The sequence below is a fragment of the Anomaloglossus baeobatrachus genome, chromosome 4 (assembly GCF_048569485.1).
Source record: "Anomaloglossus baeobatrachus isolate aAnoBae1 chromosome 4, aAnoBae1.hap1, whole genome shotgun sequence".
NCBI lineage: Eukaryota > Metazoa > Chordata > Amphibia > Anura > Aromobatidae > Anomaloglossus > Anomaloglossus baeobatrachus.
Window position 1 is genome coordinate 25,810,435 of NC_134356.1, and position 26,044 is coordinate 25,836,478.

At 53.4% G+C, this 26,044-nt stretch overlaps 1 protein-coding gene across 3 annotated transcripts in view; it reads left to right on the top strand.

The window, feature by feature from the left end:
- The window catches only part of BRAF (B-Raf proto-oncogene, serine/threonine kinase), a 72,505-nt gene that overhangs the window by 11,782 nt on the left and 34,679 nt on the right, over window positions 1–26,044 (top strand). For all 3 annotated transcript variants that reach the window (XM_075343906.1, XM_075343907.1, XM_075343909.1), the window contains exon 5: window positions 12,181–12,283. In XM_075343906.1, the coding sequence (XP_075200021.1) occupies window positions 12,181–12,283 (103 nt within the window). The remainder of the gene's footprint in view (window positions 1–12,180; window positions 12,284–26,044) is intronic.

Below are 26,044 nucleotides of genomic sequence, written 5' to 3' on the forward strand. Positions count from 1 at the left end.
GACAATTGGGTGTATAGCTTCTGCCTCCGGAGGCCACACAAAGTATTACACTTTAAAAAGTGTAACCCCTCCCCTCTGCCTATACACCCTCCCGTGCATCACGGGCTCCTCAGTTTTATGCTTTGTGTTGAAGGAGGCACACATGCACTCATGCTCCCATTTTAGTCAGCAGCAGCTGCTGATTGTATCGGATGGAAGAGGGCCTCTAACAGGGCTCCCGGCATGCTCCCTTCTCACCCCACTAAGTCGGCGGTGTTGTTAAGGTTGAGGTACCCATTGCGGGTACACAGGCCGGAGCCACATGCCGTTTTCCTTCCCCATCCCTTAGGGGCTCTGGGAGAAGTGGGATCCTATCCGGTCATCCAGGCACTGGGACCGAGCTCCCTCCGCAGCCCCTGTGGGAGTCTGACGGACAGGAGACTGAGTATCATCAGGGACAGGGCCCTGCATCTACAGGTACTCTGTGTCCCCTTGGGGACGGTGCATGGAGCACCTTGGCCTCAGACGCTGCAGCGACTGCGGTGTTGGTATGAGACCGGGACGACCGCGCCTGCTTGCCGGCCGCGGTTTTAACTTTAGTCCCCGGCTTTTGCGGCCTAGTGCCTTAAACTCCCGCCCCCGGGCCTGCCAGTCAGGGGGAAGGGCGGGACGGTCGGTCTGACGCCGACAGTGAGGGCTGGAGCACACTTGGCTGTCCTCCGCCCCCCTCACTAATCACTCTGGGGCACCAGATTCCCGCACTTTTGTAGTTACGCCCACGGCTCCCTCCTCCCCTGTGAACGTTGACAGCCATGTTTTAAGCACATTCTGCCGGTGGAGTACTTCTGGCTGCACCTCTGGGAGACCCGAGGCAGGGAATCTGGTGGCCACACACCGCTTGAGCGGTCGGTAAACACCCGGTGCTGGGCCCCCTAGAGTGCCGAACTATATATATATATATATATATATATATATATATATATATATATATATATATATATATATATATATATATATATATATATATATATATATATATATATATATATATATATATATATATGTGTATATATATATATATGTGTATATATATATATGTATATATATATATATATATATATGTATACATTTTCTCGGTTCGGCTGTACTGTTAGCTTGTGGCTATATATCCCTCAGTGATCACTCTCCTGGGAGACTACAGCATGTCGTTCACAAGAAGCAAGGGGGCCAAGACACAGGGTTATTTTGCAACCTGTACCTCTTGCGCGGCTATGCTACCTGCAGGTTCCACCTACCCTCACTGTGAGCAATGCTCGGGTCCTGTGGCAATCGCTCAGCCGGAGCCTGGGGCACTGGTGGGACCCGCGGGCTTCCCCTGTCCAGGCGGCAGGGACAGAGTTTGCAGCTTTTGCTGAGAAACTCTCTGAGTCACTTTCACAATCCATGGCTCAGTCTATGGACAAATGGTCTGCTAAGATACTAGAAGCTTTGCAGTCCAGACCGGCCCTTACACAGGCCCCGGGCACTGCGGGATCGCCCCCAGGCCCCTCTCGGTCTGCGACGAAGCGTGCTCCTGGGGTGGCCTCTAGTTATTACGTGGAGGACTCCGGCACGGACCGCAGTCCCAGACCGGCTAAGCGGGCTCGCTTAGAATCTTCCCCGACTTCATCACGCTGTTCGGGGTCTCAGCTTGAGGACTCTCTAGAGGATGAGGCGGAGGTCGCAGCCCAGGACTCTGACCCTGACGTTGCTCTCAATCTTGATACACCTGAAGGGGACGCTATAGTAAATGACCTTATAGCGTCCATCAACCAGGTGCTAGATCTTTCTCCCCCAACTCTACCTATAGAGGAGTCGACCGCACAGCAGGAGAAGCACCAGTTTAGGTTTCCCAAACGTACTCGGAGTGCTTTCTTCGATCACTCTAACTTCAGAGACGCTGTCCAGAAGCCCAGAGCGGTTCCGGACAAGCGCTTTACTAAGCGCCTTACTGACACACGTTACCCCTTCCCCTCTGACGTAGTTAAGGGTTGGGCTCAATGTCCCAAGGTGGATCCTCCAGTCTCTAGACTGGCGGCTAGATCCGTAGTAGCAGTGGCTGACGGTTCAACGCTCAAGGATGCCACAGACAGGCAGATAGAGCTCCTAATGAAATCCATCTATGAAGCCATAGGCGCGTCCTTTGCCCCAGCCTTTGCAGCAGTGTGGGCACTCCAGGCTATCTCAGCTTGTCTGTCTGAGATTAATGCGGTCATCCGTACCTCTGCTCCGCAAGTAGCGTCTTTGACTTCTCAGGCGTCGGTATTTTCTCTAGTCCCTTCCACGACAGCATAGGAGGTTGTCTCTCCACGCCCTAATTGGGACAGGAAGTTCAAGAGGTTTAAAAGGACCCTCCCACCTCCCATAGCCAGTGTCTTTCCTGTCCCCATGGGGCATGGAGAGGTTTTGTTTTTTCTCCTATGCTGTGGTGGCCGGCGAACTGCAGTATATTTTTTTTTTTTCCCCCCTATTACCTTCAGCCGGACGGCATCGGTCGGGCCTTCACCGCTCCTCCCTTGCTGTTCCCTCACGCTGTGGGGGACCGCTGCTCCAGCCTTCCGGATCCTCCTGAGGGGTGATGCAGGCTGTTGAGCTCCCCGGCCGGCGTCCTCCCTGAGCCGCCGGCCGCCTCCCGCATGCACGCTGCCGGAGCGATCCGGAAGTGCTCCCGGAGGCGGGACTTCTGGTCTTGCGGACTTCCGGTCGAGCGCTTCCGGTTTGCGGAGGCAGCGTGGAGGCATGCCGACTGCGACTCGACCTGCCCAGGACCGGATGCGGGAGGCGGGGAAACGTGCACCGTCACTGGGGAGGCAGGCCCTTGTCCATAAGGGCTGCCACGAAGACATCAGATCATGGTAAGACCGTGCTCCCTGTCATGTCTTCCGCTGCAGCTGCCTCTGCAGAACCCAGTGTGCCCCCTGCTACTGTGAGTATGGAGGGGACTGGTCCCTCGGACATAGGTCTCATCAGTGATTATGGCTCTCTGCTCTGTGTTTTCTAGGAGGAAATCAGAGAAGCCTGAGAAGTCAGAAAAAACTGACAAGTCCGATAAGCCTGATAGACCTGACAGAGTGGACAAAATTAAAAAATGTCCCATCTGTATAAAGAAGCTCCCTGCAGTATGGGATAAAAAGCTTTGCCAGCAATGTACGGACCAGGTTATTAGGGCCGAACAACCATCTCTGATAGATGAGTTGCGGTCCATGATGAAACAGGAGATTAGGGCCTCACTGGCTTCTCTCCCTGTGCCTGGCCCTGTTCCTGGCCCTGTTCCTGGCCCTGTGCCTGGCCCTGTGCCTGGCCCTGTGCCTGGCCCTGTGCCTGGCCCTGTGCCTGGCCCTGTGCCTGGCCCTGTGCCTGGCCCTGTGCCTGGCCCTGTGCCTGGCCCTGTGCCTGGCCCTGTGCCTGGCCCTGTGCCTGGCCCTGTGCCTGGCCCTGCTCCTGGACCCTCTCCTCCAAAAAAGAGGAGACTCCAGTCGACCCCTTCTGATCAGGAGGACGCTGATTCCACCTCTGAGGGTCCTGATGAAGGATTTCCATCTGGGGGGTCTGACCAGTCCTTTCTTTTTCACTCAGAAGAGTTGGGGGATCTTATTGAGGCAGTTCGGAGCACTATGGGTTTAGAGGAAGTGCAGTCTCTTCCTTCAATCCAGGACGAAATGTTTGCTGGCCTGAAGTCAGTCAAACAGTTGGGATTCCCAGTTCATGCCAATATATTGGATATTGTTTCTCAGGAATGGGAATGTCCTGAGAGGCGGGTACGGAGTGACCTTAGACGCCGGTTTCCTCTGGAACCTTCGGGACTACATTGGGAGATCCCAAGAGTAGACGTTCAGGTGGCTAGGGTAGCTAAGCAAACGGCTCTTCCCTTTGAGGATACTTCCCAGCTGAAGGATCAAATGGATAGGAAGGTAGAGGGCCTGATGAAGCGGTCCTGGGAGGCATCGTCTTCCTCTATTCAAGCCAACATTGCCTCCACCTGCGTATCCAGGTCCCTAATTAGGTGGTTGGACCAGTTGGAGGCTCATATTTCCCAAGGGACCCCTAGGGAGGAATTACTGGAATCCCTTCCCTTGCTTAGGAAGGCTACCTGTTTTCTGGCAGATACCTCGGTGGAATCTGTCCGCCTGGCAGCCAGGACCTCGGTGCTTTCTAACTCTGCCCGACGTGCCCTCTGGCTTAAGGCCTGGAGTGGAGACTCCACCTCTAAAATGAGGCTTTGTTCCCTTCCTTTTAAAGGGGATTTGGTGTTTGGACCTGCCCTGGATGATATCCTGGACAAGGCGACTGATCGTAAGGCCTTGCCCGATCCTAGACCTACCAGGAAGCGGTCCTTTCGTCCCTCGATGCCTCAGGCCTCCCAGCCCAGAGGGAAAGGGAAGGCAGGCAGGTGGAGCTATCCCAAAGGTAGAGGGAGAAACATCCTCATCCCTCCACATCAGCAACGTCCTCAGCAGGACAAGCAGTGACTCGGCCCGGGTGGGGGGAAGACTCTCAGCGTTTCTTACCCAGTGGCAGTCCATAACCTCTTGCCAATGGGTTCTGAAGATCATCTCGGACGGTCTTCTCATAGAATTCCTTTCCCCCCCTCTTCCGGGTCTCCGAGTCACTGCGCTGGCATCGCCGGGTTCACAGACTCTGTTGTACACAAAGATTTTAGAGTTAGTGCACTCGGGGGTCGTTTCCCCAGTCCCGAGTCGGGAAGAAGGGATAGGACACTACTCCCGTCTCTTCCTGGTCAAGAAGCCATCCGGCGACGTCCGTATAATTATCAATTTAAAAAGTCTAAACCGTCAGGTCAGGTACCGGCGGTTCAAGATGGAGTCGGTGAGATCAGCTATTCCCCTGATAGGTCTACACCACCAGATGGCCTCTATCGATCTGAAAGATGCCTACTTCCATGTACCCGTCCATCCGGGACACAGACAATACCTCAGGTTTGCGGTGCTTCACAGGGAAGAAGTACTTCATTTCCAATTCAATGTACTTCCCTTCGGGATCTCCTCAGCTCCAAGGATCTTTTCCAAGATCATGGCAGAGGTGGTCGCCTTCATAAGATTGCAGGGTATCTGTCTAGTTCCGTATCTGGACGACTTTCTTCTCATGGCTCCGTCTGCTCCAACCCTCCGGAGCCATGTGGAGAGGTCTTTGGGAATCCTTCGGTCTCTGGGATGGATTCCCGATCTCAAAAAATCACAGTTAACCCCCTCCTCCACACGGCAGTTTCTCGGAGTGCTGCTGGACTCCGACAGACAGGCATCTTTTCTCCCAGAGGGCCACAGGATAGCTCTGTTATCCAAAATCTCGAAGCTCCGCAGGCAGGCTCGCCCAACGCTTCGAGCGGCTATGTCGGCCCTGGGTTCCATGACATCCTGCATCCCCTCGGTCAGGTGGGCTCAGGCCCATTCTCGGTGTCTCCAGGATCATATCCTGACACACTGGGACAGACTCCCGTCATCCCTAAACAGAAGGTTTCGCCTCTCGGAGTCCGTCTCCTCATCCCTTCTCTGGTGGCTGAGTCCCGCCAACCTGCAGGTGGGGGTTGCCTGGACTCAGAAACCCCTGGTTACACTGACCACAGATGCCAGCCTACGTGGATGGGGGGCAATGGTGGCAAATTCCCCATTTCAAGGGGTCTGGGGTCCTTACGTCAGCTCCCAATCCTCCAACTACCGGGAGCTCAGGGCAGTCAGGGAAGCCCTCCTTGCGGCTCAGGACCTCGTCCGGGACTCTCACGTCCTGGTATATTCAGACAATGTCACAACAGTGGCACATCTCCGCCATCAGGGCAGTACACGCTCAGGCGCCCTGAAGTCGGTATCCTCCCGAATCTTTCAATGGGCAGAACAATCTCTGCTCTCCCTTTCTGCGGTCCATCTGAAGGGCTCCCTCAATCTTCAGGCGGATTTCCTGAGTCGTCGGGATGTTCATCCAGGGGAATGGAGCCTGGATCAGGCAGTGTTCTGCTCTCTAGTGGCAAGGTGGGGTGCACCAGAGGTGGACCTCTTTGCCTCAGCAGAGAATCGCAAGGTCGCAACATATTTCTCCCTGAACCCAAGGGACGAGGCTTTAGGGGTAGACGCTTTCTGCCACAGTTGGTCCTTTCGCCTCGCTTACGCGTTCCCCCCTCTTCCTCTTCTCGCACGGGCCCTGAGGAAGATCAGAGACGAGGGGGTCCCAACTATACTGGTAGCCCCTCTGTGGCCCCGGAGGAGTTGGTACAGCTTGGTCATGACGCTAGGAATCGACGGCCCAGTCCTCTTAGGTTCGGACCCCAGCTTACTGTCACAGGGTCCGATTTTCCATCCGGCTCCTCAGAAACTCAACTTGGCTGCCTGGCTTCTGAGGCCCGGGCACTGAAGGCTCAAGGGCTTTCTGACAAAGTTGTGGCTACGCTGCAGAAGAACCGTAAACCTGTGACTAATAGTATATACAACAAAATCTGGAAGAGATTTTCCTCCTGGTGTGGTTCTCGGCCTCCTGACCCTTTTCGGCCTAATATTGCGCAGATTCTGGACTTTCTCCAAAGTGGTTTAGACTTAGGTCTTAGGCCCAGCTCCCTGAAAGTTCAGGTGTCTGCACTCAGTGCAGTCTTTGACACGGCTCTGGCAGATCATCGTTGGATCCGTCGGTTCTTTGTGTCCGCTGGTAGACTCTGTCCACGTCGGAGGGTCCTGACGCCTCGCTGGGATCTCAATGTGGCCCTTACAGGACTATCTCAATCTCCGTTTGAACCTCTGTGCTCTTGTAACATTCGTTCCCTTTCTCACAAGACTGCTTTTCTTGTGGCTATTACATCTGCTCGCAGAGTCGGCGAACTTCAGGCTTTGTCTGTTAGGGAACCTTATCTGACCATCAGAGATGACAGCATTGTTTTTCAGCTGGACCCTTCCTTCCTTCCCAAGGTGGTTTCGGATTTTCACCGTTCGCAGTCCATCGTCCTGCCTTCATTCTGTCAGAATCCTCGGACTCCGGGTGAGGAAGTGTTTCATTCTTTGGATGTCCGTCGGATAGTGTTGCACTACCTAGAGGTTACTGCTTCTTGGCGCCTTGATTCTAACCTGTTCATCCAGCCCTTTGGCCGCAATAAGGGCAAGAAGGTGGCTAAGAGTACAGTCGCCAACTGGATTGTGCGAGCAATTAGAGATGCATACCTCGCTCAGCATCTCTCTCCGCCTACTGGATTCACGGCGCACTCCACCAGGGCTACCTCTGCCTCCTGGGCCGAACGGGCAGGGGCCTCCCCTGAGCAGATCTGCAAGGCGGCTACGTGGTCTTCGCTCCATACCTTCACGAAGCATTATCGTCTGGATCTGGATTCCAACAGGGATTTGGCCTTTGGCAGGAAAGTCCTGCAGGCTGTGGTCCCCCCCTAGGTATCAATTCTTTGGTATTCCTCCTATGCTGTCGTGGAAGGGACTAGAGAAATAAGAATTATTCTTACCGATAATTCGCTTTCTAGGACCTTCCACGACAGCAGGTAATTCCCTCCCCTATGTATTCATGTATTCCTGAATGTGTAGTACTTCTCATATGCTATGGATTCTTTGTAAGACACTGGCTATGGGAGGTGGGAGGGTCCTTTTAAACCTCTTGAACTTCCTGTCCCAATTAGGGCGTGGAGAGACAACCTCCTATGCTGTCGTGGAAGGTCCTAGAAAGCGAATTATCGGTAAGAATAATTCTTATTTCATCCTACGCCATGAATGCTGTCCTGGACTCTGCTAGCCGTACAGCGGTAGCATCCGCCAATTCGGTGGCAGTCCGCAGGGCCATGTGGCTACGCGAATGGAAGGCAGACTCTGCTTCCAAGAAGTTCTTGACCGGTTTGCCTTTTTCTGGCGACCGATTGTTTGGCGAACAATTGGATGAAATTATTAAGCAATCCAAGGGAAAGGACTCATCCTTACCCCAGCCCAAACCAAAGAGACCTCAGCAACGAAAAATTCAAGCGAGGTTTCGGTCCTTTCGGCCCTCAGACAGGTCCCAATCCTCCTCGTCCAACAGGCCACAGAAGAGCCAGAGAAACTCTTCTGCATGGCGGTCTAAGTCACGTCCTCCAAAGACCGCCGGAGGCACCGTCTCCAAGGCGGCCTCCTCATGACTTTCGGCCTCCCCAAACCGCATCCTCGGTCGGTGGCAGGCTCTCCCGCGTTTGCGACGCCTGGTGGCCACATGTCCAAGACCGATGGGTGAGGGACATTCTGTCTCACAGTTACAGGATAGAGTTCAGCTCTCGTCCTCCGACTCGTTTTTTCAGAACATCTCCGCCCCCCGAGCGAACCGTTGCACTTTTTCAGGCGGTGGACTCTCTGAAGACAGAAGGAGTTGTGATCCCCGTTCCCCTTCAGGAACGTGGTCGCGGTTTCTACTCAAACCTGTTCGTGGTACCAAAAAAGGACGGTTCATTCCGTCCCGTTTTGGACCTCAAATTGCTCAACAGACATGTGAGAACCAGGCGGTTTCGCATGGAATCCCTCCGCTCTGTCATCGCTTCAATGTCCCAAGGAGACTTCCTAGCATCAATCGACATCAGGGATGCCTATCTCCATGTGCCGATCGCTCCAGAGCATCAACGCTTCCTGCGTTTCGCCATTGGGGACGAACACCTTCAGTTTGTGGCACTGCCTTTCGGCCTGGCGACAGCCCCACGGGTCTTCACCAAGGTCATGGCATCCGTTGTGGCAGTCCTACACTCTCAGGGCCACTCGGTGATCCCGTACTTAGACGATCTCCTAGTCAAGGCACCCTCCCGGGTGGCATGTCAACACAGTCTGACCGTGGCTCTGGAGACTCTCCAGAGGTTCGGGTGGATCATCAATTTCCCAAAGTCAAAATTGATTCTGACCCAATCACTGACTTACCTCGGGATGGAGTTTCATACTCTCTCAGCGATAGTCAAGCTACCGCTGGACAAACAGCGTTCGCTGCAAACAGGGGTGCAATCTCTCCTTCGGGCCCAGTCACACCCCTTGAGGCGCCTCATGCACTTCCTGGGGAAGATGGTGGCAGCAATGGAGGCAGTTCCCTTTGCGCAGTTTCATCTGCGTCCACCCCAATGGGACATTCTCCGCAAATGGGACAAGAGGGCAACGTCCTTAGACAGGAACGTCTCTCTTTCTCTGGCAGCCAAGACCTCTCTTCAGTGGTGGCTTCTTCCCACTTCCCTGTCGAAGGGAAAATCTTTCCTGCCCCCATCCTGGGCTGTGGTCACGACGGACGCGAGTCTGTCAGGGTGGGGAGCGGTTTTTCTCCACCACAAGGCTCAGGGAACCTGGTCTCCGACAGAGTCCTCCCTTCAGATCAATGTTCTGGAGATAAAGGCAGTGTATCTAGCCCTAAAAGCGTTCCATCGGTGGCTGGAGGGCAGGCAGATCCGCATACAGTCGGACAACGCCACGGCGGTCGCGTACATCAACCACCAGGGCGGCACTCGCAGTCGTCAAGCCTTCCAAGAAGTTCGGCGGATTCTGCTGTGGGCGGAGGCCACAGCCTCCACCATCTCCGCGGTTCACATCCCGGACGTAGAAAACTGGGAAGCAGACTTTCTCAGTCGCCAGGGCATGGACGCAGGGGAATGGTCTCTTCACCCGGACTGGCCGAGGAGGTCGTGGTACCCGGACCTGTGGCACCTCACGGTGGGTCAACCGTGGGCGCTCCCAGACCGACCAGACTTGCTGTCTCAAGGGCCATTTTTCCATCTGAATTCTGCGGCCCTCAACCTGACTGTGTGGCCATTGAGTCCTGGCTCCTAGCGTCCTCCGGGTTATCTCAAGAGGTCATTGCCACTATGAGACAGGCCAGGAAACCAACGTCAGCCAAGATCTATCACAGGGCTTGGAGGATCTTCTTAGCCTGGTGCTCTGATAAGGGGTTTACCCCCTGGCCGTTTGCCTTACCCACGTTCCTTTCCTTCCTTCAATCCGGAATGGACAAGGGTTTGTCTCTCGGCTCTCTCAAGGGACAAGTATCGGCGCTTTCCGTGTTTTTTTCAAAAGCGTCTAGCCAGGCTTCCGCAGGTCCGCACGTTCCTGCAGGGAGTTTGCCACATAGTCCCACCTTACAAGCGTCCGCTGGAACCCTGGGATCTTAACAGGGTGCTAACGGCTCTTCAGAAACCACCTTTCGAGCCGATGTGGGATGTCTCTCTATCACGCCTTTCGCAGAAGGTGGCCTTCCTAGTGGCAGTCACATCACTTCGAAGAGTGTCTGAGCTAGCAGCGCTGTCATGCAAAGCCCCCTTCCTGGTGTTTCACCAGGATAAGGTGGTTCTGCGTCCGGTCCCGGAATTTTTCCCTAAGGTGGTATCCCCTTTTCATCTCAATCAGGATATCTCCTTACCTTCATTTTGCCCTCATCCAATTCACCAATGTGAAAAGGATTTGCACTCATTAGATCTGGTGAGAGCACTCCGGCTCTACGTGTCTCGCACGGCGCCCTTGCGCCGTTCAGATGCCCTCTTTGTCCTTGTCGCTGGCCAGCGTAAGGGTTCGCAGGCTTCCAAGTCAACCTTGGCTCGGTGGATCAAGGAACCGATTCTTGAAGCCTATCGTTCTTCTGGGCTTCCACTTCCTTTGGGGCTGAAAGCCCATTCTACTAGAGCCGTGGGTGCGTCCTGGGCATTGCAGCACCGGGCTACGGCTCAGCAGGTGTGTCAGGCAGCTACCTGGTCTAGTCTGCACACTTTCACGAAACACTATCAGGTGCATACCTATGCTTCGGCAGACGCCAGCCTAGGTAGGCGAGTCCTTCAGGCGGCGGTTGCCCACCTGTAAGAGGGGGCCGTTCGGCTCTTTTTATTGAGGTATTCTTTTACCCACCCAGGGACTGCTTTTGGACGTCCCAATTGTCTGGGTCTCCCAATGGAGCGACAAAGAAGGGAATTTTGTTTACTTACCGTAAATTCCTTTTCTTCTAGCTCCTATTGGGAGACCCAGCACCCGCCCCTGTTCCCTTCGGGCTGTTGTTCTTTTGTGTACACATGTTGTTCATGTTGAATTGTTCTTTTGGTTCATGGTTTCAGTTCTCCGAACATCCTTCGGATTGAATTTACCTTAGACCAATTTATAAGTTTCCTCCTTCCTGCATTTGCACCAAAACTGAGGAGCCCGTGATGCACGGGGGGTGTATAGCAGAGGGGAGGGGTTACACTTTTGAGTGTAATACTTTGTGTGGCCTCCAGAGGCAGAAGCTATACACCCAATTGTCTGGGTCTCCCAATAGGAGCTAGAAGAAAAGGAATTTACGGTAAGTAAACAAAATTCCCTTCTTTTCTATTATTGTAAAAAAAAAAAAACAGAAAAAAAATCAACAAAACAAGTGTAAAAAAAATAACAGTAAATGAAAATTTATAATATATACATATACAATTATTGTGTTATTTATTTTTATTTTTTTTTTGTTACATGGTTTTTGTTGGGGTTTTTTTTTTTTCTCCCTGTTTTTTTACAGCAATAATCTAAAGAAAACTAATGAACAAAACCATTTGGGCAGTGTGCTGTAATTTTTTTTTTTATTTTTTTTTATTCAAAAATATACATTTATTCTATACATTTTTTTTTTTATATTTTTTTTTATCATGATGGTGATGATTATTATTTATTATATATATATATATATTTTTTTATTTTAAATAACTAAAAACCGTTTGGGCTGGTGTGCACAAACATTTTTGCTAAATAGGATCTATCTCTCCATCTGAACAAAAACGTTTGTGCACACCAGCCCAAACTATTTTGTTCATTAGGCTTTTGTTTTTGTTTTTTTCAATTACAAAATATATAGTTTTTTCTTTTTTTTTTTTAAATATTTTTAAAACATAGAAAAATATATTTGTAGTTTTAATTTTTTTTAAATTATAAAAATATTGTACAAATTGAAAAATATTAAAACACAATTATTTTGGGGTTTTTTTTCTTTAATTTTTTATTACTCTAAACTAGTTTCCCAAACTCCGGTCCTCACGGACCCCGCAACAGGTCATGTTTTCTGGATTTCCTTAGTATTGCACAGGTGATGCCTTGAGAAGTATTCAATCACCTGTTCAATGCTAAGGAAATCCTGAAATCATGACCTGTTGGGGGGGGGTGGGGTTCCGTGAGGACCGGAGTTTGGGAAACACTGCTTTAAACAGTGACACTAATTTTAACTTTATCCCACCAGAGAAAAGAAGCCGATCGGCTGGGACACGGACATCAGCTGGCTGACCGGGGAGGAGCTGCACGTGGAGGTCCTGGAGAACGTGCCCCTCACCACACATAACTTTGTAGGTAGAATGGAGGGACGTGGAGATTCACCACTGATGTCTGTTTCTAAAGGTCCAGACCAGAGATGAGCAGCACGACTGGGAGTCCGCTCATCTCTTCCCTCAGCTGCTGCAGAACATCCAAAGTCCTTCACTTGGAATAGGATGGTAGTATATCATATGACACCTACTCTTCAGAAAGAGCTTCTGCAGCAGCTGTGGTGTACTATTACTCATCAGTATAGAGGATACGTGGTATTGGTCTCTGCACATGTGTAGTCAGTACATATAATAATATTATATTTTAAATAAAAATTATTTCTTTGTCGCTCCATTGGGAGACCCAGACAATTGGGTGTATAGCTACTGCCTCCGGAGGCCACACAAAGTATTACACTCAAAAGTGTAACCCCTCCCCTCTGCCTATACACCCTCCCGTGCATCACGGGCTCCTCAGTTTTATGCTTTGTGTGGAAGGAGGCACACATCCACTCACACATCTCCATTTTAGTCAGCAGCAGCTGCTGATTGTATCGGTTGGAAGAAAAGAGGGCCCCCACGGGGCCCCCGGCATGCTCCCTTCCCACCCCACTAAGTCGGCGGTGCTGTTAAGGTTGAGGTACCCATTGCGGGTACGACGGCCGGAGCCTCATGCCGTGTTTCCTTCTCCATCCCTGCGGGCTCTGGTAGAAGTGGGATCCGAAGTGGTCATCCAGGTTCTGGGACCGTGCTCCCTCCGCAGCCCCTGAGGCAATCTGCTGGACAGGAGCTTATCTATCCTCAGGGACAGGGCCCTGCATCCACGAGGTACTCTGTGTCCCCATGGGGACTGTGTATGGAGCGCCTGGTTTCCGGACGCCGCATCTGACTGCTGAATTGTGAAGACCGGGGACTACCGCGCCGACCGCGCCTGCTTGTCGGCCACGGTATTAAATTTAGTCCCCGGCTTCATCGCGGCCTAGTGGCAAAACTCCCGCCGCCGGGCCTGTCTATCAGAGATAGGGGCGGGACAGCCGACCTGACGTCGGATGTGAGGGCCGGGGCATCCTGTATGCTCCCTCCCCCCTCACTGATCACTGTGGGGACCCCAGATTCCCGCACTTTTCCTAACGCCGCCCATGGCTTTACTCCTCCCCTGAGAGCTCCGGCAGCCATCTTTAGGACATTCTGCCGGTGGAGAATCACAGAGAACAGCTCTGCAGCTCTGGGAGACCAGGCAGGGAATCTGGAGCACACACACCCCGCTTTTTAGCGGTCGGTAAGCCTGCACCGGTCACTCGGTGTTGGTCCCCTTGGGTGCCGGTATAGATACGTATATATATACTTATTTCTGTTCGGTCGGGCTGTATACCCTTTTTTCTATATACCCTCAGTGATCACTCTCCTAGGACACAACAGCATGTCGGCCACAAGGAGCAAGGGCACTAAACCACAGGGTTTTTTTGCGACATGTACCTCTTGTAGGGCCATGCTACCTGCGGGTTCCACCTACCCTCACTGTGAGCAATGCTCGACCCCTGTTACGCTTGCTCAGCCGGAGCCTCGGTCACTAGTGGGCCCCTCGGCTCAGGCAGACCCCCCTGCTTCCACTGTCCAGGTGGCAGCGACAGAGTTTGCAGTTTTTGCTGAAAAGCTGTCAGTCACTCTCACAATCCATGGCTCAGTCTATGGACAAATGGTCTGCCAAGTTGCTGGAAGCCCTGCAGTCCAGACCGGTCCTTACACAGGCCCCTGACCCTGATAGATCGGCGCCTCCAGGTCCCTCTCGGTACACCCCGGCCGGGGTGGACCCTAGGTCTCACGTGGAGGACTCCTCCACGGACCACAGTCCCAGACCAGCTAAGCGGGCTCGCTTGGAATCTTCCCCGACTTCCTCACGCTGCTCGGGTTCCCAGCTTGAGGACTCTCTGGAGGACGAGGCGGAGGTTGCAGCTCAGGGCTCGGACCCTGATGTTGCTCTCAATCTTGATACACCTGAAGGGGACGCCTTAGTAAATGATCTTATCTCGTCCATCAATCAGGTGTTGGATCTATCTCCCCCGCCGCCACCTATAGAGGAGTCGGCCTCTCAGCAGGAGAAACACCAGTTTAGGTTTCCCAAACGTACACGGAGTGCATTTTTTGATCACTCTAACTTCAGGGATGCCATCCAGAAGCCCAGAGCGGTTCCGGACAAGCGCTTTTACTAAGCGCCTTACTGACACACGTTACCCCTTCCCCGCTGACGTAGTTAAGGGTGGGGCTCAATGTCCTAAGGTGGATCCCCCAGTCTCCAGATTGGCGGCTAGATCTGTAGTATCAGTTGCAGATGGCTCATCGCTCAAAGATGCCACTGACAGGCAGAAAGAGCTCCTGGTGAAATCCATCTATGAGGCCACGGGAGCGTCTTTTGCCCCGGCTTTTGCAGCCGTGTGGGCACTCCAAGCTATCTCAGCTTGTCTGGCTGAGATTAATGCGGTCACACGTACGTCTGCCCCGCAGGTTGCATCTTTAACCTCTCAGGCGTCGGCGTTTTCTTCCTACGCCATGAACGCAGTCCTAGACTCTGCTAGCCGTACAGCGGTGGCATCCGCTAATTCGGTTGCAGTCCGCAGGGCCATGTGGCTGCGCGAATGGAAGGCAGACTCGGCTTCCAAGAGGTTCTTAACCGGTTTGCCGTTTTCTGGCGAGAGATTGTTTGGCGAACGTTTGGATGAGATTATTAAGGAATCCAAGGGAAAGGACTCCTCCTTACCCCAGTCCAAACCTAAGAGACCTCAGCAACGAAAAATTCAATCGAGGTTTCGGTCCTTTCGTCCCTCCGCCAAGCCACAGTCCTCTTCGTCCAATAGACAGGACAAAGGCCAGAGGAACTCCTATGCGTGGCGATCTAAGTCACGCCCCCAAAAGACCGCCGGAGGCACTGCTTCCAAGGCGGCCTCCTCATGACTCACGGCATCCCCGAACCGAATCCTCGGTCGGTGGCAGGCTCTCCCGCTTTCGCGACGCCTGGTGGCCACATGTTCAAGACCGTTGGGTGAGAGACATTCTGTCTCACGGTTACAGGATAGAGTTCAGCTCTCGTCCGCCGACTCGTTTCTTCAGAACCTCCCCGCCCCCCGCGCGAGCAGACGCACTTTCTTCAGCGCTCTATTGGGAGACCCAGACGATTGGGGTATAGCTACTGCCCTCTGGAGGCCACACAAAGCACTACATTAAAAGTGCAAGGCCCCTCCCCCTCTGGCTATACCCCCCCGTGGTATCACGGGTTCTCCAGTTTTAGCTTTGTGTGCGAAGGAGGTCAGACATCCACGCATAGCTCCACAGATTTTAGTCAGCAGTAGCTGCTGACTATTTCGGATGGAAGAAAAGAGGACACATATAGTGTCCCCAGCATGCTCCCTTCTCACCCCTGGATGGTGTTGTAAGGTTGAGGTACCTATTGCTGGTACAGGGCTGGAGCCTGACATGCTGTTTTCCTTCCACATCCCCTTGTAGGGCTCTGTGGAAGTGGGATCCTGCCGGCCTCTCAGCTCTGATGCCGGGCTCCATCCACAGACCCATTAGAACCTGATGGAGACGGAGCAGGAGTACGATCAGGGACAGGCCCTGCATCATACAGGTACTCTGTGTCCCCGGCAGGCACAGACACACTCCGGGCTGGCTGGGTGTTGTAGTGCGCCGGGGACCGCAACGTGGAGTTGGTGTCCCTACAGATTACTGGGGGATTGTTTGTGTTTGGGAACGCAGCGCCGACCCCCTCTGGACCGGGCGGCGCTGCTGTGACTTGTGGTGCGCCGGGGATCCGCCGTCCGCGCTTTTACGGCGGCGGCGGTTATAAATTTAGTCCCCGGCTTTTTGGGCCTAGGACGCCGGCAGCTCCGTTTCGTTCCCGCCCCCACCCTGTCATTCAGGGTAGGGGAGAGACGCTGTTCGCTAGCAGCGACGAGGGCTGGAGCCTGTTTTACATGCTCCAGCCCTCTCACTTGGCACAGAGGGAAGCAGGCTTCCCGCTCTCGGCCAGGAACGCCCAGGGCCCGCCCCCCTTCCTCTCTCGAGACGCCGGCAGCCATTACATGCATGCCTGGCTGGAGGAAGGACGCAAGGCTCTGGGAGACCTGGCTAGGGGCTATCTGGCGACCACACACCCGCTTTTTAAGCGGGCGGTAAGCGATTTTTCTGTGCTGGTCCCTCTAGTGCCTCACTGTGTATCAGTGTACTGGTACAGATATATAGTTATTGTATTACTTGCACTGTGAGGTGCGCTTCTGGCTGCATATCCCAGATCGCTCTGTGGAAGCAGCAACATGTCATCCTCAAAACGCAAGGCGGCCAAGGCAAAAAGGGCTGTGTATACAGCGTGTGCTGCATGTGGGGCTAATCTACCAGCAGGCTCCGATGACCCCCATTGTGTGCAATGCTCCGACCCGGTGCTGCTTCGCCAGCCGGAGTCAGGAGAGGTAGCGACCCAGGCTGAGACGCTTGTAAGTTCTGCCCCGGTGACAGGGACAGACTTTGCAGTTTTTGCAGATAATATGTCTGTATCTATGGCAAAAATACTTGAGACCTTGCAATCTATGCATGGGGCTCAGTCTCTGGGCACGGCGAGGCCTCTGTCCTCAGGTCCCCCTTACTTGGAATGTATCCAGCCCACAGGGGGGTCCCCGGCTTCACAGGCCGAGGATTATGACTCAGATGATGGCCCCAGCCACCCTAAGCGAGCTCGCTGGGAAAGACCCTCGACGTCTTCACACTGCTCAGGGTCTCAGCGCAATCAGTCTCCCTGTGATGTGTCTGATGAGAGTGATCAGGAATCCACTCCTGGAACCCCTCTCAACCTGGATACCCCGGATGGGGATGCCATGGTAAACGACCTTATCTCAGCCATCAATAGGCTGTTGGATATTTCTCCCCCAGCCCCTTCAGCAGAAGAGGCGGCTGCGGAGCAGGAAAAGTTTCGTTTCCTTTATCCCAAGCGTAAATTGAGTGCTTTGTTAGATCACTCTGACTTCAGAGAATCAATCCAGAAGCACGACGCTCACCCAGAAAGGCGTTTCTCTAAACGATCTAAAGATACGCGTTTCCCTTTCCCCCCTGAGGTGGTCAAGCGCTGGACACAGTGTCCAAAGGTAGACCCCCCGATTTCCAAACTTGCAGCTAGATCCATAGTTGCAGTGGAGGATGGAGCTTCACTTAAAGATGCCAATGACAGACAGATGGACCTTTGGTTAAAATCTGTCTATGAAGCTATAGGCGCGTCGTTTGCTCCGGCATTCGCAGCCGTATGGGCACTCCAGGCTATTTCAGCTGGCTTAGCAAAAGTGGATGCTATCATGCATCCAGCAGTGCCGCAAGTGGCGCACCTTACCACGCAGATGTCGGCGTTTGCGTCTTACGCTATCAATGCGGTCCTAGAATCTACCAGTCGCACCTCAATGGCGTCCGCCAATTCGGTAGTTTTGCGCAGAGCCTTGTGGTTAAAGGACTGGAAAGCAGATGCTGGTTCCAAAAAATGTTTAACCAGTTTGCCTTTGTCTAGAGATAGACTGTTTGGCGAGCCATTGGCTGACATCATTAAGCAGTCCAAGGGTAAAGACTCCTCTTTACCACAACCCAGAACATCCAAACCTCAGCAGAAAAAGTGGCAGCAGAGGTTTCAGTCCTTTCGAGGTTCGGGCAAGACACCATTTACCTCGTCCAAAGGGACTCAGAGGACGCAAAGAAACTCAGATTCGTGGCGGACTCACACACGCCCCAAGAAAGCAAATGGAGGTACCGCTTCCAAAGCGGCTACCTCATGACTTCCAGCCCCCCCCCTCCGCATCGCCGGTCGGGGGCAGGCTCTCCCGCTTTTCCGGCATTTGGATGTCACAGGTCAAAGACCGGTGGGTGACGGACATTTTGTCTCGCGGGTACAGAATCGAGTTCAATTCTCGTCCTCCAGCTCGGTTCTTCAGAACCTCCCCACATCCAGACCGAGCAGATGCTCTGCTGCAGGCGGTGGATTCCCTAAAAGCGGAAGGAGTGGTTATCCCAGTCCCTCCTCAGGAACAAGGGCAAGGGTTTTACTCCAATCTCTTTGTGGTTCCAAAAAAGGACGGCTCGTTCCGTCCTGTTCTGGACCTAAAACGGCTCAACAAACATGTGCACGCCAGGAGGTTCCGGATGGAAACCCTCCGCTCTGTCATTGCCTCAATGTCCAGAGGAGACTTCCTTGCCTCAATAGACATCAAAGATGCTTATCTCCACGTGCCAATTGCTACAGAACATCAACGTTTTCTACGTTTTGTGATAGGAGACGACCATTTTCAGTTCGTAGCTCTTCCATTTGGTCTGGCGACAGCCCCACGGGTCTTCACCAAGGTCATGGCGGCGGTGGTAGCAGTCTTGCACTCTCAGGGACACTCGGTGATCCCTTACCTAGACGACTTATTGGTCAAAGCTCCCTCTCAGGAGGCATGTCAGCACAGCCTGAATGCTACGCTGGAGACTCTACAGTCTTTCGGATGGATCATCAACTTTCCAAAGTCGATCCTATCACCGACTCAGTCACTAACGTATCTTGGCATGGAGTTTCATACTCTAGCAGCGATAGTGAAGCTTCCGCTGGACAAGCAGCGGTCACTACAGACAGGGGTGCAATCTCTTCTGCAGGGCCAGTTGCATCCCTTGCGGCGCCTCATGCATTTCCTAGGGAAGATGGTGGCAGCCATGGAAGCAGTTCCCTTTGCGCAGTTTCATCTGCGCCCACTTCAATGGGACATTCTCCGCCAATGGGACGGGAAGTCAACGTCCCTGGACAGGAAAGTCTCGCTTTCCCAGACGGCCAAGGACTCTCTACAATGGTGGCTCCTTCCCACCTCATTATCTCAGGGAAGATCCTTCCTGCCCCCATCCTGGGCAGTAGTTACGACAGATGCGAGTCTGTCGGGGTGGGGAGCAGTGTTTCTCCACCACAGGGCTCAGGGGACGTGGACTCCGCAGGAGTCCACCCTTCAGATCAATGTTCTGGAAATCAGAGCAGTGTATCTTGCCCTACTAGCCTTCCAGCAGTGGCTGGAAGGAAAGCAGATCCGAATTCAGTCGGACAACTCCACAGCGGTGGCATACATCAACCACCAAGGAGGGACGCGCAGTCGGCAAGCCTTCCAAGAAGTCCGGCGCATTCTAATGTGGGTGGAGGACAGAGCATCCACCATATCCGCGGTTCACATCCCAGGCGTAGAAAACTGGGAAGCAGACTTCCTCAGTCGCCAGGGCATGGACGCAGGGGAATGGTCACTTCACCCGGACGTGTTTCAGGAAATCTGTCGCCGCTGGGGAGTGCCGGACGTCGACCTAATGGCATCCCGGCACAACAACAAGGTCCCAGGATTCATGGCGAGGTCGCGCGATCAAAGAGCTCTGGCGGCAGACGCCTTGGTTCAAGATTGGTCGCAGTTTCAGCTCCCTTACGTGTTTCCGCCTCTGGCGCTCTTGCCCAGAGTGCTACGCAAGATCAGATCCGAGTGCAGCCGCATCATACTCGTCGCCCCAGACTGGCCGAGGAGGTCGTGGTACCCGGATCTGTGGCATCTCACGATCGGTCGACCGTGGTCACTGCCAGACCGACCAGACTTACTGTCCCAAGGGCCGTTTTTCCATCAGAATTCTGCGGCCCTGAACCTGACTGTGTGGCCATTGAGTCCTGGATCCTAGCATCTGCAGGATTATCTCAAGGAGTGATTGCCACAATGAGACAAGCTAGAAAGTCGAATTCTGCTAAGATCTACCACAGAACGTGGAAGATTTTCTTATCCTGGTGCTCGGCCCAGGGAGTGTCTCCCTGGCCATTTGCATTACCCAAGTTTCTTTCTTTCCTGCAATCGGGGTTAGAAAAGGGCTTGTCGCTCAGCTCCCTTAAAGGGCAAGTTTCGGCACTTTCCGTGTTTTTTCAGAAGCGTCTAGCACGTCTTCCTAAGGTGCGCACGTTCCTGCAGGGGGTCTGTCATATTGTGCCCCCGTACAAGCGACCGTTAGATCCATGGGATCTGAACAGGGTACTAGTTGCTCTCCAGAAGCCGCCCTTCGAGCCTCTGAAGGAAGTTTCCTTTTCTCGGCTGTCGCAGAAAGTGGCGTTTCTTGTTGCCATCACATCGCTTCGGCGAGTGTCTGAGCTGGCAGCTCTGTCATCCAAGGCTCCCTTCCTGGTGTTCCACCAGGACAAGGTTGTGCTGCGCCCCATTCCGGAGTTTCTTCCTAAGGTCGTATCCTCTTTTCATCTCAATCAGGATATTTCCTTGCCTTCTTTTTGCCCTCATCCGGTTCACCGGTATGAAAAGGACTTACGTTTGCTAGATCTGGTGAGAGCACTCAGAATCTACATTTCCCGCACGGCGCCCATACGCCGTTCCGATGCACTTTTTGTCCTTGTCGCTGGTCCGCGCAAGGGGTTGCAGGCTTCTAAAGCCACCCTGGCTCGATGGATCAAAGAACCAATTCTTGAAGCCTACCGTTCTGCGGGGCTTCCGGTTCCTTCAGGGCTAAAAGCCCACTCAACCAGAGCCGTGGGTGCGTCCTGGGCATTACGTCACCAGGCTTCGGCTCAACAGGTGTGCCAGGCAGCTACCTGGTCCAGTCTGCACACTTTCACCAAGCATTATCAGGTGCATACCTATGCTTCGGCGGATGCCAGCTTAGGTAGAAGAGTCCTGCAGGCGGCAGTGACACCCCCATAGGGGAGGGCTGTTTTGCAGCTCTAACATGAGGTATTTATTTACCCACCCAGGGACAGCTTTTGGACGTCCCAATCGTCTGGGTCTCCCAATAGAGCGCTGAAGAAGAAGGGAATTTTGTTACTTACCGTAAATTCCTTTTCTTCTAGCTCTTATTGGGAGACCCAGCACCCGCCCTGTTGTCCTTCGGGATGTTTTTGTTGTTTGCGGGTACACATGTTGTTCATGTTGAACGGTTTTTCAGTTCTCCGATGTTATTCGGAGTTAATTTGTTTAAACCAGTTATTGGCTTCCTCCTTCTTGCTTTGGCACTAAAACTGGAGAACCCGTGATACCACGGGGGGGTATAGCCAGAGGGGGAGGGGCCTTGCACTTTTAATGTAGTGCTTTGTGTGGCCTCCAGAGGGCAGTAGCTATACCCCAATCGTCTGGGTCTCCCAATAAGAGCTAGAAGAAAAGGAATTTACGGTAAGTAACAAAATTCCCTTCTTTTCAAGCAGTGGACGCTCTGAAAAAAAGGAGGAGTCGTGACCCCCGTTCCCACTCAGGAACAGGGTCGCGGTTTTTACTCCAACTTATTCGTGGTGCCAAAGAAAGACGGATCATTCCGTCCCGTTCTGGACCTCAAATTGCTCAACAAACACGTGAGCACCAGACGATTCCGGATGGAATCTCTCCGCTCGGTCATCGCCTCGATGTCACAAGGAGACTTCCTCGCATCGATCGACATCAAGGATGCCTATCTCCATGTGCCGATCGCACCAGAACATCAACGCTTTTTGCGTTTTGCCATCGGGGACGAACACCTTCAGTTCGTGGCATTGCCCTTCGGCCTGGCGACAGCCCCACGGGTTTTCACCAAAGTCATGGCATCCGTTGTGGCGGTCCTGCATTCTCAGGGGCACTCGGTGATTCCCTACTTAGACGATCTCCTAGTCAGGGCACCTTCTCGGGCGGCGTGTCAACACAGCCTTTCCGTCGCTCTGGAGACCCTCCAGCAGTTCGGGTGGCTCATCAACTTCCCAAAATCCAAGTTGACACCGACCCAATCTCTGACCTATCTAGGGATGGAGTTTCATACACAGTCAGCGGTAGTCAAGCTTCCACTAGACAAACAGCTGTCACTGCAGGCAGGGGTGCAGTCTCTGATTCAGACTCAGTCGCACCCCTTGAGACGCCTCATGCACTTCCTGGGGAAGATGGTGGCAGCGATGGAAGCAGTGCCCTTCGCGCAATTCCATCTGCGCCCGCTCCAGTGGGACATTCTCCACAAATGGGACAGGAGGTCGAGCTCTCTCGACAGGAACGTCTCTCTTTCCCTTGCAACAAAGACGTCTCTTCAGTGGTGGCTTCTTCCCATGCCCCCAACCTGGGCTGTGGTCACCACGGACGCGAGCCTGTCAGGGTGGGGAGCGGTGTTCCTCCATCACAGGGCTCAGGGAACCTGGACTCCGATAGTCTTCCCTGCAGATCAATGTCCTGGAGATAAGGGCAGTGTATCTGGCCCTATTGGCTTTCCAGCAGTTGCTGGAGGGCAGGCAGATCCGTATCCAGTCGGACAACGCCACTGCCGTCGCATACATCAACCACCAAGGCGGCACGCGGAGTCGTCAAGCCTTCCAGGAAGTCCAGCGAATTCTGCAGTGGGTGGAAGCCACAGCATCCACCATCTCCGCAGTTCACATACCGGGCGTAGAAAACTGGGAGGCAGATTTTCTCAGTCGTCAGGGCATGGATGCGGGGGAATGGTCCCTGCACCCAGAAGTGTTTCGAGAGATCTGTCGCCGCTGGGGAACGCCGGACGTCGATCTCATGGCGTCACGGCACAACAACAAGGTCCCGGCCTTCATGGCACGATCACAGAGCTCTGGCGGCGGACGCATTAGTTCAGGATTGGTCGCAGTTTCAACTGCCTTTATGTATTTCCTCCTCTGGCAATGCTGCCCAGAGTACTACGCAAGATCAGGTCCGACTGCCGTCGCGCCATTCTCGTCGCTCCAGACTGGCAGAGGCGGTCATGGTACCCGGATCTGTGGCATCTCATGGTGGGTCAGCCGTGGGCGCTGCCAGACCGCCCAGACTTGCTGTCGCAAGGGCCGTTTTTCCGTCTGAATTCTACGGCCCTCAACCTGACTGTGTGGCCATTGAGTCCTGGCTCCTAGCGTCTTCAGGGTTGTCTCAGGATGTCATTGCCACTATGAGACAGGCCAGGAAACCGACGTCCGCCAAGATCTATCACAGGACTTGGCGGATTTTCTTGTCCTGGTGTTCTGATAAAGGTTTTACTCCCTGGCCTTTTGCCTTACCCACTTTTCTTTCCTTCCTTCAATCCGGGATGGATAAGGGGTTGTCACTTAGTTCTCTCAAAGGGCAAGTATCGGCACTCTCAATATTCTTTCAAAAGCGCCTGGCCAGGCTTCCGCAGGTCCGCACGTTCCTGCAGGGAGTTTGCCACATAGTCCCACCTTACAAGCGTCCGCTGGAACCCTGGGACCTTGACAGGGTGCTAACGGCTCTTCAGAAACCGCCTTTTGAGCCGCTGCGGGATGTCTCCTTATCACGTCTTTCGCAGAAGAAGGGAATTTTGTTTACTTACCGTAAATTCCTTTTCTTCTAGCTCTAATTGGGAGACCCAGACAATTGGGTGTATAGCTACTGCCTCTGGAGGCCACACAAAGTATTACACTTAAAAGTGTAAGGCCCCTCCCCTACTGCCTATACACCCCCCGTGGGATCACGGGCTCCTCAGTTTTAGTGCAAAAGCAAGAAGGAGGAAAGCCAATAAACTGGTTTAAGCACATTCAATCCAAAGGAATATCGGAGAACTGAAACCATTCAACATGAACAACATGTGTATACAAAAAAACAGGGGCGGGTGCTGGGTCTCCCAATTAGAGCTAGAAGAAAAGGAATTTACGGTAAGTAAACAAAATTCCCTTCTTTGTCGCTCTATTGGGAGACCCAGACAATTGGGATGTCCAAAAGCAATCCCTGGGTGGTTAAAATAATACCTCGTGATAGGGCCATAAAAACGGCCCTTCTTTACAGGTGGGCAATTGCCGCCTGAAGGACTTGTCTACCTAGGCTGGCGTCCGCCGAAGCATAGGTATGCACCTGATAATGCTTGGAAAAAGTGTGCAGACTCGACCAAGTAGCCGCCTGGCACACTTGCTGAGCCGTAGCCTGGTGCCGTAATGCCCAGGACGCACCCACGGCTCTGGTAGAATGGGCCTTCAGCCCTGAGGGAACCAGAAGCCCCGCAGAACGGTAGGCTTCAAGAATTGGTTCCTTGATCCACCGAGCCAGGGTGGATTTGGAAGCTTGCGATCCTTTACGCTGGCCAGCGACAAGGACAAAGAGTGCATCCGAACGGCGCAGAGGAGCCGTGCGGGAAATGTAGATTCTGAGTGCTCTCACCAGATCCAACAAATGCAAATCCTTTTCACATTGATGAACTGGACGAGGACACAAAGAAGGTAAGGAGATATCCTGATTGAGATGAAAGGGGGATACCACCTTAGGAAGAAACTCCGGAATCGGGCGCAGAACCACCTTGTCCTGGTGAAACACCAGGAAAGGGGATTTGCATGACAGTGCTGCTAGCTCGGACACTCTCCGAAGAGATGTGACCGCTACTAGAAAGGCCACTTTCTGTGAAAGGCGAGAAAGGGACACATCCCTCAAAGGCTCGAAAGGCGGCTTCTGGAGAGCAATTAGAACCCTGTTCAGATCCCAGGGCTCTAACGGCCGCTTGTAAGGAGGGACGATATGACAAACCCCTTGCAGGAACGTGCGTACGTGAGGGAGTCGTGCCAGGCGCTTCTGAAAAAATACAGATAGCGCAGAGACTTGTCCCTTAAGGGAGCCGAGCGAGAGACCTTTTTCCAACCCGGATTGCAGGAAGGAAAGAAAAGTAGGCAAAGCAAATGGCCAGGGAGAAACTCCTTGAGCAGAGCACCAAGCTAAGAATATCTTCCACGTCCTGTGGTAGATCTTAGCAGAGGTTCGTTTCCTAGCCTGTCTCATGGTGGCAATGACCTCTTGAGATAGTCCTGAATACGCTAGGATCCAGGACTCAATGGCCACACAGTCAGGCTCAGGGCCGCAGAATTCTGATGGAAAAACGGCCCTTGAGACAGCAAGTCTGGTCGGTCTGGCATTGCCCACGGTTGTCCTACCGTGAGATGCCACAGATCCGGGTACCACGACCTCCTCGGCCAGTCTGGGGCGACGAGGATGGCGCGGCGGCAGTCGGACCTGATCTTGCGTAGCACTCTGGGCAACAGCGCCAGAGGTGGGAACACATAAGGCAGCCGGAACTGCGACCAATCTTGGACTAAGGCGTCCGCCGCTAGAGCTCTGAGATCGTGAGACCGTGCCATGAAGGCCGGGACCTTGTTGTTGTGCCGGGACGCCATTAGGTCGACGTCCGGCCTCCCCCAGCGGCGACAGATCTCCTGAAACACGTCCGGGTGAAGAGACCATTCCCCTGCGTCCATACCCTGGCGACTGAGGAAGTCTGCTTCCCAGTTTTCTACGCCCGGGATGTGAACTGCGGATATGGTGGATGCTGTGTCTTCCACCCACGTCAGAATTCGCCGGACTTCCTGGAAGGCTTGCCGACTGCGTGTCCCTCCTTGGTGGTTGATGTATGCCACCGCTGTGGAGTTGTCCGACTGAATTCGGATCTGCTTGCCTTCTAGCCACTGCTGGAAGGCTCGGAGGGCAAGATACACTGCTCTGATTTCCAGAACATTGATCTGAAGGGTGGACTCTTGCTGAGTCCACGTACCTTGAGCCCGGTGGTGGAGAAAAACTGCTCCCCACCCTGATATACTCGCGTCCGTTGTGACCACCGCCCAGGATGGGGGTAGGAAGGATTTTCCTATGGACAGTGAGGAGGGAAGAAGCCACCACTGAAGAGAGTCCTTGGCTGCCTGAGAAATGGAGACGTTCCTGTCTAGGGACGTCGACTTCCCGTCCCATTGGCGGAGAATGTCCCATTGTAGTGGACGCAGATGAAACTGCGCAAAAGGGACTGCCTCCATTGCTGCTACCATCTTCCCTAAGAAGTGCATGAGTCGTCTCA